Source organism: Olea europaea, chromosome 15, assembly GCF_002742605.1.
Source record: "Olea europaea var. sylvestris chromosome 15, O_europaea_v1, whole genome shotgun sequence".
In the NCBI taxonomy this organism is placed as follows: Eukaryota; Viridiplantae; Streptophyta; class Magnoliopsida; order Lamiales; family Oleaceae; genus Olea; species Olea europaea.
The window spans coordinates 18546659-18561662 of record NC_036251.1 but is presented as its reverse complement, the minus strand read 5'-3'; the positions used below and the strand labels follow the sequence as shown (position 1 = coordinate 18561662).

At 34.7% G+C, this 15004-nt stretch overlaps 1 protein-coding gene across 1 annotated transcript; it reads right to left on the bottom strand.

Annotated features, from left to right (window-relative positions):
* Nucleotides 1–6645: 6645 nt before the first annotated feature.
* On the bottom strand, nt 6646–12110 carry LOC111410349. Its single transcript, XM_023040636.1, has 3 exons — nt 11780–12110; nt 9863–11279; nt 6646–8775 (listed from the first exon to the last, which is right to left on the bottom strand). Exons 1-3 carry the CDS (start codon nt 11842–11844, stop codon nt 6691–6693), a joined length of 3567 nt encoding a protein of 1188 aa, XP_022896404.1. The 5' UTR covers nt 11845–12110; the 3' UTR covers nt 6646–6690.
* Between the last annotated feature and the right edge of the window lie 2894 nt (nt 12111–15004).

Sequence of the window (15004 nt, the reverse complement as noted above, 5' to 3'; positions counted from 1 at the left end):
GGCGACTTTTACGGCAAATTTTCGACAACTCCGACCACAAAAAATGTCGAATTTTGATACCGTTGGAAAGCCCACGATGTCCTCTTCAATTACCACCCAAAATCTCATTATAACTCCAAGGGATTCGATCGAAAAATTGCCTTAAAAGTTGCCCAAAATTTTTGAAAATCTGCCCAGATTTTCAGATTTTTTGACGACTTTTAAGGCAATTTTTCGGCAATTTTCGACCATCAAAACTATCGAATTTTGATACCATTGGAAAGCCCACAATGTCATCTTCAATTACCATCCAAAATTTCCCCATAACTCCAAAGGGTTCGATCGGAATAAACCCACAAAATCAGCATCTTGAAAAGGCGAAAATCTGGACAAAGTTCGGGATGCTGACTTTGTGAGTTTATTCCGATCGAATCCTTTGGAGTTATCGGGAAATTTTGGATGGTAATTGAAGAGGACATTGTGGGCTTTCCAATGGTATCAAAATTAGATAGTTTTGATGGTCGAAAGTTGCCGAACAATTGCCTTAAAAGTCGTCCAAAAAATCTGAAAATCTGGACAGATTTTCAAAATTTTTGGGCGACTTTTAAGGCAATTTTTCGATCGAATCTCTTGGAGTTATAATGAGATTTTGGATGGTAATTGAAGAGGACATCGTGGGCTTTCCAATGGTATCAAAATTCGACATTTTTTGTGGTCGGAAGTTGTCGAAAATTTGTCGTAAAAGTCGCCCAATTATTTAAAGAGACGAGTGATGAATGAGTAATTATATGAAAAGATGAGTGAGCATTCAGTAATATATGAAAGATGAGTGAGCAAGTAGTAATCAAGTGTAAAGTTCAGTGATTATTGGTTAAATTTACTCCATTTTTTTTTATTATAGTTTGCTAATAATTAGTTTAATTTTAAGAATTTCTCATTTGTACAAAATGATCCTTCATATAATCATTACGGATACTCACATGGAGGTGAGCCCCATATAAATAAAATATTGACAAAAAAACTTCATCTACCTTTATTGTGTGTATTCTGCAAGAATTTTGCATGTCAACGTTAGGATACATATAGCACGACCCATTCTGTAATCCTTTGGTACAAAAGCAAGGCTCTTAATTTTATGATTAGTAATGACAGTCGTAGTGTGGGGGTTCGATTCTTGAGATATGAAATTGAACTCCTTGTAAGTACAATGTATATACAACTCTTGTTCTCTAACCTTTTAGAACACATTCTGCGATTTACCTTTCTCATAAAACTTTAGAGACAAGGTGATGGGTACCTGAGGATTGGGTTCAACCTTTAATTGTATGATTAGTAATGACTTCACAACTTAAGATTTGACAGTAGTATTTGTGCCAATTAGTCAACGTGGACACAGAAAGGACTGAAATATTTGTCGTTTCCGCCAATATTAGCTTTTGCTACTGTGTCCACTCATGATTGGCTAATTTTCTTTCTTTCTTTCTTCTTCTTTTATTTGTCTGTTTCTTTTCCTTTTTTTGGCCCAAATAAATTAACCCTTTTTTCTGGTGCAAATGAATTCACTTATCATTGAGGAAACTTTATTAGAATGGATCCACTCTTATTTTTTTACAATTAAGAAAGTAAAATTGATGATGATGATGATAAATTTATATTAAGACCATGTTTGATTCTCTTTATGAAGAAAAATGAGTTTTGAATAGTATTTTTAGAAGAATGTATAGTTAAAAAGTAGGAAAAAGATTTCAGTATACGTGTAAAATATTTTATTATATGAATGTATTCTTGAAAATGATCCCACCGCAAATTATAAAATAAATTAATGAGCGTCAAACAATCACTAAGAGTAGAGGTTACTGAAATTTTGAAAACGAAGGTAACGCTTATGTTATTGTCATAATGTTCGTGAAAGGTTTTTGTAATTTACTCTCACCTATTATTACTAATCATGGTTGAACGAGGTTGCATGTTATTATGAAATGTTTTATATGTGATATAAAAATAATATTTGAAGATGTGAGAATACAAAAAATAATTAACACAAATTGTTAATGTGGAATCACTTTTTGATTCAAATGAAATAAAAATAATTTAAATAGTTGATGAAATCAATTAGAATAGTCCATCCATTTACCGTTTTGATTTGAACCGAACATTCACCGATTATCACTCTTTCTTCATATTCGTTTAATATGAATTGAATATATGAATTGAAATTATTTATTATAGATAAGCATTATGGCCTCATTTACCTGCTTTGTATCTTAATATTCATTGAATAAATCAATTGGAGAAAACTCTAAAAATATTCATCTTTTGTTCCAAATTTTATTTAACGAATTTAATTTATTATCCAATCAAGTGGAATGAAACCATCAAATGTATATTGATTATAACTAAATAATTGGCAAAATAATTCATGATACTATTGTTCAAATGATTAGATAAATCAAATAAATATTGCAAAACGAAAAGATAATGAATCCGTTGGTGATTAGAAATGGCTTTTCACCTACGGAAAATTACCAACGGATGCAGCAAAACGAAAAGATAATGAATCCGTTGGTGATTAGAAATGACTTTTCACCTACGGAAAATTACCAACGGATTTATCCGTTGGTAAAAGTAATTCACTTTTAGGTACGATAATTAGCAACGGATTTTCCGTTGGTAAAGATGATATCTTTTTAACAACCGATATTCCGTGCCTAATGTAATCGTTTAACATTTGGATCTTCCTCCAACGGACATTCCGTAGTTGATGCACCGAATATTACCAACGGATGCAATCCGTTGGTAATTAGAAACGGATTATCTATTGGTAAAAGTAATTCACTTTTAGCTACAATAATCTGCAACGAATTTTTCGTTGGTAAAGATGATATCTCTTTACCAACGAATATTTTATTGGTAATTAGAAATGAATTATCCGTTAGTAAAAATGCTATCTCTTTACCAACGGATATTCCGTGCCTAATATAACCGTTTAACATTTTGATCTTTCAGCAACGAATATTCCGTTGGTAATGAGAAACGGATTATCCGTTGGTAAAAATAATTCACTTATCCCACATCGGAAGTTTACAACAATATTTTTGTAGTTGCCCTCTATAAATTTGTGGTTCAATAAGAAGTTAAACAATATTTTAGTCTTTCAATTCAGTTGGCTAAACATAAAAAAAAATATTATAATTATTAAATAAATGATGATGATGATGATGATGATGATAATAATAAATAAATAAATAAATAACTTTTTTACCATAGGTTAATTACAACATTGATTTTTACCAATTGTAATGGTAGACAATATTAACGAAAAGTCGATTGGTATTTGTTAAGACTTTTACCAACGAAAATTTCGTTGGTAAAAGATTCACACTTTACCAACGGAAAATTCGTTGGTAAAATATTTACTCTTTACCTACAGCATAATCCGTTGGTAATTATCAGGGACCCTCAAATTACCAACGGATTTGTGGTTACAAATATTCCGTTGGTAAAGATTATAAGCAACGAATATTGAGACTTTAGGAATGAAAAATTCGTACCTGAAACTCTATTTTTTAGTAGTAATATGTCAAATATACATTCATCATAATTAACTAGTTGACAAAATAATTAATGATAATATTGTTCAAATGATTAATAAACTAAATATATATTGAAAAAAGAAAAGCAGGATATTATTGAATTAATTAAATATATATTGAAAAACAAAAACTATGATATTATTGAAATAATTGAATTATAGTAAAAATAGAAACATTCAAAAAATAATTCTCACATGTTGTGATATTTAATAATTTATAAATAAACTTCATTACTACATTAATCGAAATCTAAGTATTTAATAGTAAATACAATTGTCATTTTAGGGTGTAAATCATTTTTAAAGTAATGAAGTGATCATCCTTAAGGGAATATTTTTCTATTGGACTATGAAAAGGATCGAGCTTCATGGTACAGGGTAGAGGTTCACCCTACCAACCATTCACATCATGGGGGTGGATGGATTTTTGGCCAAATTTTTATAAAAATGGGTCCCATGCCCGCTGTGAGGGTTGGCAAGGGTAGAGATAGGGATAGGCGTAGCCGCGTAGGGGTGAACCCGTACTTGGTAAAACAGCAAAACTCTTGTGAAAATAAATAAAATTATTTGTACAATGTATTTGCACAATTTGATTGACAACATGTGTTGGAAAAATTCTGATCATTAATTTTAAAAATAATTTTTCAAATAGATGAATGTGATGTTTGTCAAGTTCATACATTATACAAGTAGCATGATTGTGTGAAAATATGGAAGTAACTAGTTAGCAGTATTGTAGTGTTACACTCACTATATTCCCTTCTATCAAAATCCTCGACTTCAAAGATATCGCATTCCTCGTTGTTGAAAAGGATATGACGAATGAATTGGGACAAGCGTGCATTAATTGTAGTGTACCCAATTACAAAACTTGGGTGGATGAGCTGTTAAAAGAGTCAGATGAAAGGGGCTCCTGCCCGCAGTCTTTTATTGACCTCACATGCCAGCATTAATGGGTTACCGCAGTCACAACCATCATTTCAATATTCTTTATTTTCATTTTCAATTACAAATTTACGTAATAAAATATTTCGTACTTAAAAATAAATATTTTTTTTTTTACAAATTTACACAATAAAATATTCCTAACTTAAACTTAAAATATTTCCCCTATTTCTGTAACACGTATTTTTTAAAAATTCACTATTCAAATATTATATTTTCCAAATAAATTTCATCAAATATGGACTTAATAATATGGTGGGTTGTTGCCGCCACTCACCAATGTGGTGGTTCAAGAGACAAACCACCACCACAACTCCAGTTGTGTTGGGGAGTTGCGATTCGAGAGGTTGAAAAAGTGATTAAATCATTTCTCATCTGTTATATATAAGCTTGTCCGATATGTTGAATTCTAATTTAACTCGATTCAATTATTGTTGATAATATGGCCCAGAGACAATTAAGGTTGGTGACGATTAGCGTTACAAAACAATTGATTGGGGCTCACACCAACCCTTTATTACCAGGTGATAATAAAGTTCTTTATGAAATGGTGGTTTAGAGAGTCCCCAAAATTTCAATTATTTTAATACGATGAAAAGCAAATTTTTTGAACCCTTTACTTTCTTGGGAAATGCAACTTGATCCTCATGGATGACACTCGTGATGACTGTGCCCTCACATGAGATGCATGGGTTCCATTTGAATAAAATAATCCCCACCCCCATGCGTGTGTACGATCATTCCCGTGGTCATCCACGCGGATCATATAGCCTTACTCTTCTTTCTTTTAATGGCTATAATAGCTTGCAATATAGAAAGATTCACTGGAAAGAATTTTTTAAGTAGCGGGAAATTACATTTTTTTGGGAACCCCCATCAGCTGATTAAACCAAAAGGTTGGGTTGGCAATGATTTGGTTCGGGGTTGGTTCGGCCAAAACAATCACTGAACCACCAATTTTTTTGCCATACCATAACCATGTAAGTCGATTTTGGTTCGGTTCGGTTCGCATCTCGATTTAGCTTGGTTCGAAGCGGTTAATAACCATGAAAATAAATTATTTTTCATAGGTCTAGTCGTCAAATTGAAAAAAATAATTTATGAAAAAAATTCACACATGATGGTTATCAACTGATAGTCAAGTGAACTATATTGGAGCACTTCAAACAATTTGGCGTTGTTGATCACTTACCAGATCAAAATTATACAAAGGGCCAATAGAAGGTACAGCTGTAAGAAGGCGACGCTTTATGGTATCAAGGGTGATGTTTAAGTTACTGATAACAAAATCAAAAAAGGCAAAGACTATATATACTTAATTGCAAACAAATCCAGATGCCTAAAACTAATTAAACAATTAAATTTATTGTAAGAGAACGAGTTTTTTGAAATTGAAATTGTTGATTGAGAATGCTTCAAGAGCGAGTGAATTGATAACCATCATGTGTGACTACAAAGGAAGAAAAATGACCTTTATGGAGTTTGCAAAATTAGAGATTTTTTTATACATGTTTTGCGTTGAATTATTATTTAGATGGAAAAAAATAAATTTAACACGTAATCGATTCAGTTTGAGGCGACGGCGTAAATACTCTACCCGCACCACCCCCAACTGGTTTATTAAAATCAAATACCATATCCGTCTCATTGTACCATTGATTCGATTTTTTTTGGCCCTATTCGGTTCGATTAACTGCGATTTTCGATTTTGACGGTTTAAATTACCATCCCTACCAAAAGGCTTATTTTTCTCTCAGGGGGACTCGAGAGAGTAGCTGCGGGTAGGTAAGTCTGCAAATGGATTGGGTTTATGTAGCTTGTGATTTGGGTCCAAACAGGTCACTAAGAGACCGTTATGTTTGGCCCAAACTTAACCCCGCCGTTTTATGGGATTATGCTAAATAAAAATTTAAAAGTAGATTTGCTACCTTCCACAAAGTTTGGGGACGAAAAGTTTTTTCTTTAATTTAAAACAGGACTAGGAAATAAATTATAAGGAAGATTATAACAACTTAACTAATTAAACTACTGATACTTAAATTATCAAAGTTCTTTTCTGCTGGTTTCTTAACTAGAAATAGGTTCTTAATGTAGTTACTATCATTAATACTTAAAAAGTCAAATTTAAATAGATGCAACTTGCAAGGAAATTTGAAATAAAATCCAATAATTTATCATGAACCCTCTGGTGGAGAACTTACAGATTGTAGCTCAGAGTTTGTCATGAGGGTTTGAGGACTCCTAACAAAGAAGCTCTCTGAGTTTTTCTCTATGGCAACGGCATGGGGTGACATGGTAGAGACCTTAAACTTATCGATCCAAAAAAGATGATCACCCCATATATCGTAAGTAAAATTTTCCTCCATCCCGGTACTCTCCACATGTTTCTCTGTTGTTTTCAGATTGTGGAATCTGGGTCCAGGAGCACGCGCATGGGGAGATATAGTAGATGTAGAAGCCAAAATGGGAGAACAGCACACTGAAGGAATGGCAGACCTAACAGCACTAGGAAAGGTGGCAGAAGGGATCAGAACAGCTCTGCCAGCAGCTTTTTTTGGAAAATTAGTATTCTCATGAGCAGAAAAAAACCAGTTTTTGTTGCCGTCGTTCAAAGAAACCTCAGGCCCCAACGCATTTGCCTTAGCACAAGGTTTAGAACATGTACTTTTCTTGCGTTTCTTGTTAGCAACCTGAATGAAGGGATTTCTACTTTCCGTAGAAAGTTTCACTTCAGGGGATATGGTACATGGCTGCTTAGGCATTAAAGACGTGGTGGGCAACAAGGGTGACGATGGTGTAGAATTGCCACTCTGACTGCATGAAACTTCAAAGAGTCCACTTACTCCTGTACTAGTATTCTTTTTGTTCCTTCGACCTTTTCCTCTCTCTTTCCCAATTTTAACCAATAGGTTTCCAGTTTGTGGTGCATCTCGTATATCAGAGCACTCATCTGACTCAGATTTTGACTGCGAGACGGATGACTGTAAGTTTTCCAGCTGAATGTTCAACAACCGGTTGTTTTCCTTTCGATTTCCCACAGAAGCATTCTCACTTTCTGGGCTGTTAGATTGACAGTGGGAATATTTGCCAACAGATTTCAATAGAACGGCCTCTTCTGCAATTGATCTTACTGAATCATTCATTTCTGGAGACACGGAAAACCTGCTACTGTTTTTATGATTATGATGTGAACGTGAAGATTTTACTGCATGGTTTGAGGTGAGCATGGAGCAATGTACACTCTTAAGCAAGATCTTTTGGGAGACAAAGGCCATTACATAGGGAAACAAGAAAAATAGCAGCAGAAACAATACAGAAGCAGTGAAAAGAATCCCAAACATAGATTTCTTCACTCGTGTCCGGAAAATTGATCTTCCGCAGAAGTTAAGCAAGTACACCAGAAGACTTGCTTTCATGGGTACCACAAGAATACCAGTCGCCAAAACCAGTTCAAGGTCTCTCTGTATTATAGCTGTAGAGAAGTCAGTTATGTACGATATTTGAAGCTTTAAGAATTCACCAGGTTGCAAAGAAAAACGTTCACATGTATGTACTGAAAATCCATTCAAACAGCATTCTGCCCCAGAAACTTCAATTCGTCTGATGTCTAGTGGAAGATCTCCCATGTTCTCAGCATACAGTTCTTTCGTCAAAGGCTGAGAACAGGAAAGACTTCTGTTCTCCATATAGTGTGACGTTTCTGGTAACGAGAAATTAAGAGGAGTTGGCAAGTCAGACTTAAACTCTAAACTCTGCACAGGATCAGACTCCTCAAGCAAGGCCAATGAAAGCAACCCCCCAAATCCTCTCAAAGTAAGCCATTCAACACCAGAGAGATTATTCCTTATCAGAGCTGAACTTCTCCAGTCACATAGCTTAGACGATTGAAAGAGGATTGGTCCTAATGATGCTCTACCATAAAGATAAACAAAAGCCTTTGTCAGTGCATTTTTCGCTATTGAAAAACCATACCTTGTTGGAGCAATTGTTTTATTACCCACTAAACTACTGGATGAAGGGGGTTGAAAGAGCATGTCATGTATACTGCACTCATCAATGATCTCCCCAGCATTTAAAATAAGCTGCATAACAGCTGGCTCTTGGCTTGGGTTTTTGACAGTTATCCACTGAGAAAAATGACTTCCAACCTGAACTGTCGGGAACAGTACTTCATCATCAAGAACAGACATGAAACTTGCACTAGCTTGAGATTTCCAGTTCCTGAGCATCAATTCATCTGCTTCTCTTGTATACACTGCCTTCAGAAAATGGTTGTTGAGAGAAAAAACTTGAAATACACGATTAAGTAAACAAGTAAAATATCATTTACAAAGGCAACGTCCTGATTCTGGATGTCATGTTGAAACTAGATGAAATGTTTTGCGGACAGAATTTCATGGGAGCAGCTTTTTGATAACGAAACATGAGACATGATTTGATCATCGAATACATGACAAAACCAACTTGGTCTACTATATAAGCATAAAAACTCCAGGAAAAATGACCTATATTTGTTTCAACTAAGAAGCAGATGAGCAATATGCAGGAGCTATCTAATTTCCTAGAATTTGCACAAAGTCAGATATTTCCACTATCTGTTAATCGCAGGATAGTTGATTCTCATTAACATTTCCACTATCTATTAATTGCAGGATAGTTTATTCTCAGTAACTAGAATCATAATACTTCATCACAGACGCGTATGAAACTACAGCCCCGTTCACAACCTCGACCTCAAAAATTTGTTGCAACTTGTACACATACTCCCTTAAATCTTTTTTAACAGCACAACCGCCTGCCAACCGTGAAATACATGATCAAATAATTAACTGCTAACATCAAAACCAAACGCTAATGTAGAATCCAGATACAAGGTATAAAAAGTAAGTTGAATTCTCTCTTTCTTTCAGTTGCCCCTTTTTGCAAATAGAACTGGTCATGATGTCAAGCAAGCACTAAATCTCATCCATTCCTCTGAGTCTTATATTTGAGAAGTCAAGGAATCTTGAACTTTATTAAAATTGAAGAAATACTAAACAAAGAAGCAGGAAAATATAAGTACCATGCATGGGACCCAACGTGAAGTAGCTTATAACATTTAAAATATCGTTGCAATTAATTTAAACTGAACTAAAAAGAAAAAGAAACAAATTTTTATTATTAAATAGCCACTGGTTGAATCAAACGAACCAAACAGAGAAGGAAAAATGGATTTAGTAGTATATACCAAATTTACTGTAATGACCTTAGTGTTTTGTAGTTGTTTAATGACAAGATGAAGCAAAGTCATCCATTTATCCTGGCAAAATTGTTTTAGGAGAAGAACATGGAGAAGAATCTACATACCTTTATCTCTGGTGGTGGCTGCATAATGCTGCTTAAAGATATTTGTCTCCAATTTCTTTCAAGAGGAACCACAGCCATATCAATATCATCTTTTGAAGATCCAAGCACCTTAATACAGACAGCACCAAAAAGCTTTCCTTCAGAATGGTTTGAAAGACCTAATTCCATAAGGGTCTCTGTTTTAAGAGGACTAAGCTCCCAATTTATATGTGGCTTCATGGCAATTAATGGTACATCAACTTCCTCACTTTCAATAACCAACCAGTCATTATTACTCAACATACTGTACTCACTTGTATCTCCGTTACTGTTGATACTACAAACAACTTTTACCGAGCACAAAGCATTTCTTGAGGAAATGGATATCCAAGCAGTTATGTCGTTGACATAGAGGGTTTCATCGAAACGATGAAGCAAAGACAAATTCTTTCTCCACCTTCCACCTGATGAAACATCAACACCAACTGGCGGCTTTATCCAATAAGGGGAATCGACAACAAAGCCTTTAGCCTGAATCACGAACCCACCAAAGCTTGTTTGCAAGACAAGCTGAGCTGAGGATAAGCCTAACTGCGTAGGAAGAAAAACAAAACAAATTGAAGCAACTTCCCCTGGAATCAGAACCATTTCACTGAAGTTGCATGGATAAAACTGTGAATTGGTACTAAATGGATCATATACATTCAAACTGCTGTCACTGTCCAGATTTTGCACTGTTAAAAATGCTAAGGAAGGAAAATACAAATGCTTTTCTCCCCAGTCCAATAAGGAAGGCTTTATTTCCACCTGAGGTCTAGCCAAGCCATCCACAAAGTTAGATTTGGCATTCCTAATATTCTCCCCTGATTGAAAATTCTGGGTTTTACGATCGAGTAATGGCCTTCTCCAAGAAGAAATATCACTTAGTTGGCTGCTTCTGGGATTAATACTGTGACTTGGCAATTCACAGTAATTCTTTTGATAATCATAAAACAGAGAACAGCAAATTGTCTTTCCACCCAATAACCTAAAATTACCACAGGACCGACTTAAGTTACTTCTCTCCTGATGCAATCCCACGGACAATCCATTTTTGGATTGAATCTCAGAAACATCAAATGCTAGAGACTCATCCTCATTTTCTTTAGAATAATATCCAGGCAATGTAGATGGAGAACAGAATGCATTGAAATCCGCACATACATTGTCAAGTCTATGTTTTTGTAGCAAATTTCTCGACATAAAATTAGAATTACTCTGACCATCAAATATATCTTGAAAGTTCATATCAGAATTGCCTCTGTAGGACCCGCATAGCTCGCATCCCAATCTATCCTGTTCTCCATTCACTGAACGTGGCCCACATGTGGCAAGAATGGAAAGAGCGCACAACAGAACCCGCACAAAGTAAAATGACTTGGCAGAGCCAAAAAATCCCCTAAACATAAATCAAAAGTTGATGTCAAAAGAAACATGAATTTCCAAAATTAAAATTGAAAAAGGAAAACGAAAATTTTGGACATGTAAACTAGTCAAAACCCTTCAGTTATCACTTCAGCCAAAATAGCACAAATACAGAAAACAAAAGAAATATCAATTTACACAGAAAGAAAAAGCATGGCTTCTTTGATTAAGATAAATAAATAGGCGATGGCCTACAATTTACAGTAGAATGCATCGTTATTCATCTGGCTTTGACTAAAAATAAACTAGCATCACCATAAACAAACAATCAAACAAATAAGTACTCTTCCACGTCTTCTCAAAAGTTCCGCCATTATCAGAACCCACAAGCTCTCTTCATCAAACTCAAATAAAAACAAAAACCCAGTAATTACAGAAAACGGCAAAAAGGCCTCTTCTTGCATTTTCACCAAAAAAAGGGTATAAAGAGCTCTAAAAATCAAGAAAAAACGAGGGAGAGATTGATGGAGTTACCAGGGGTAGGACATAGAGAAAAGCTGATATGTGAAACCTTTCATCAATACGGTTTGAGAGAACATCCGCTATAGCAAAAATAGATCATCCAATGAATTTCTTTTAGTCGGACGTCCGACTGCCCTAGCATATATGCTGGAGTAGAAATGCTCACACACCTGATGACAACAAATGAATACATATGACGACGAACAACAGAACTAAGGGGAAATGAACCCCTCTACCGAGGTTTGATCATGATCAAGGGCTAAATTGGGGATTTCAAGAAGGAATGGGGGGTTGAAGGGAAGTTTGAAGACCATTTTTGTCAGTTGGTTGGCTTAAAATAAAATCTAAGTTCGTACGTGATAATAACAGTCCTAATTCTGGTAATTAAACAATTCTTACAAGGTTATGGTCGAGCATCTTCGTAGGTCGAACACGACAAAAGACAATTTTTATAGCATCGACCCTGGGAATTTTATGATAATATCAAATATATCTTTTCGCAGTTAAAAATGTTTGAGATACTCCTTTTGTTTTTTATTTTTTTTATTTTTTATACCCAAGTGTCCTTGCTTCGCTAAACTAAATCCTCGATCTCTAGCCACCAGCCCCTCAATGACTAGCAGAGGTAAATCGCAGGTTGTGCCTTTATTGGATCACAGGTTCCCACCCGATCTAAACTCTTGACCTCAAGAAAGCTTTCCTCCATAGTGATTGATCCACCAATAAATTGTCCCTTTATTAGATCACAAGTTCCCACCAGGAATCGAACTTTCCACGCTGAGGTTGCGAGTGCGCCAAAGGTGATTGATCCACCAACTCGAATGTGCCCTGGGGGCTGATTGAGATACTCCTTAATCATTTTTAAGGATGATTATGTTCACACTATAATATAATAAAATATGAAAATTCGAAAAATAAAAATTGTAGCTTGTTTTTGTGTATCTTCATTATTCCATATTTGGCCCCGTATGGCTTTGGTGGGAATTAAAATTAAAATTTTGATAAATTTCAATAAAAATTAATAAAATATGTAATTAAAAAGATGTTGATATCATAAAATATGCGTAGATTTTACCAAAGATGGCTTATATTTGTGAACTCAATGTGCACAAGAACAGTGGTGGAGCCACGTGGTGTTGTAAGGGCTATGGGCCCACAAAATTTTGAATTTCAATTTTTTTTTATTACTTTTTCTCATAACTTAAATTTTTATTCCTTCCCTCTTTTGAGCATCGTGCACAACATTTTTAGAGGTCCAAAATTAATAATTCATTTACCTTTCCTCCCTGTAATCTGGTGTTTTGCAAATTCCATCAAAATCTAATTCCACTAATCAACTCGTTGATCCACGTCGTGACTACAAATATTTAGTCATTAGGCCACCTCTCTCCTCATCATTTAAGTCTCAGCCCACTTAGTATTACGTTATTTTACTTTTAGTTAGTAAATTGTAAAATTTTTTTTTTTTATAATTTATCTTAATTGAATAAGTCGGTATTTATTAGGCTAATTTATGCCCTATCAATATTTTGTGCAAAATTAGTGTTCGTGTCGTTCTTTTTAAGGACGTGTTTGAGTCATATTCTTTTTAAAGAATGTATTTTAGAATAGTAAAATTGATGGTGAATATGGTTAAAAAAATAAAGATTTTTTTTTATATGAGTGTAATATTTTTTAAATAAAAAATATATGGTTAAAAATAAGAGAAAGAAAAATATATTTTAAAAAAATGGAAATCGAACACCCGTAAATGTAGTTTGTATAATATTGAAATGAATGGCCATTAGTTGTACCAACGATCATTTTGTACACTTTTGCACTACTCAACTCAATTGGCTGAGAAGTCAATTGCTTGACTGGAATGATAGAGAGATTCATAAAGATTCTTCTTGAATAAAATAAATTAACATCAATTTGGAATCTGGATTCAAGTTCATCAAGAGCATCTTTCCATCATTTTGTTAATAAAGTCAAATGAGTTATGCTGGACGGATGGGCCCGGTCGGTCCAGGAGGACTTTTTTTTTTTTTCATACACAATATTGACACGTATCTGTAAAGTCATTGGATCGCTATTATGTGTGATGGTTTTAAATTGTGATATATAATCAATTCAGATGGCTGTTTTGGAACTACAATTGGGGACAAACTAGGAAGAATATCTATTATAATATATATATATATATATAATAATATATTACATATCTAATAAATATCGATCCTATTATCTCGACAATTTCAATCTCTCCCTACAAAATCGTCTAGCTAGTCATTGGCATCCACTCCGTGCATCTTCTCTCACATCATGATGGTAGTACAGATCTAGATAAAAGGTATCAATTCGAGATCCATGAGTTTTGCATCTCAAGGATAACAATTTCTTTGGATTTTTAATATAGCGAAACATCGAAGATAATTGATGAATTATCTAATTGAACTTTAATTGACGGATTTTTGGCATTGTGATTTACACATGTAAATTGTTACATGTGATAGTGATACAATAGTCTGTGACTAGTTTTTTTGGATCTATGACCTTTGGACATTTATTTATTACCTGTGATATTGATTCAATGACCAGTGATCAATTCTCTTGGATCTGTAACTTGTAGATATTAGTCTGTTATCTATGCCAAATAACCCGTTAATTGTGAACTGTAACATTTGAACTATGACGTGAACTGTAACATTTGAACTATGACCTATTATCACTGCATAGACATGTGACATTTGATTTGTAACTAGTTAATATTAATTTGTGACTTGTCAACATTGACCTGGGACATATACAATATGTAACCTATGAAATGTTACCCGTGAACATAAAGTAGTGATTTGTGATCAATTTTAACTTATTTGTGACTTGTGGACATTAATTTTATGACCCATGAACAAATTATAAGTAACCACAACCTCATTAGCACCGGCACCACAAATTGCAAACCACCAACAATCACCTCCACCACTGACAACCACCATTTGTAAACTACAAAACCAAGCAAACCACTAAAACAACATACTCGTCGTGTAGGCTTTGCACACAGTGGCGCTATGAGGGCCGTCTCACAACGACGCTTGCTCAAGAGCGTTGTTGCATAGCGATGCTCATCGTTGTGAGCTTGGTGGTGTCTCTAATATCGTCCATGCATGTGAGAGAGAGGCTAGAGAGATGAGCGTCGCTTTGAGGTCGACAGTGGTCTATAGCGGCGAGCATCCACTCCGTGCATCTTCTCTCACA

Coding starts and splice junctions, on each gene's coding strand:
- LOC111410349 (XM_023040636.1), bottom strand. CDS start 11,844: ATGTTCTCTCAAACCGTATTGATGAAAGGTTTCACATATCAGCTTTTC. Junction 11,280..11,779: donor TTCTCTATGTCCTACCCCTG/GTAACTCCATCA, acceptor ATTTATGTTTAG/GGGATTTTTTGGCTCTGCCA. Junction 8,776..9,862: donor AGCCACCACCAGAGATAAAG/GTATGTAGATTC, acceptor CATTTTCTGAAG/GCAGTGTATACAAGAGAAGC.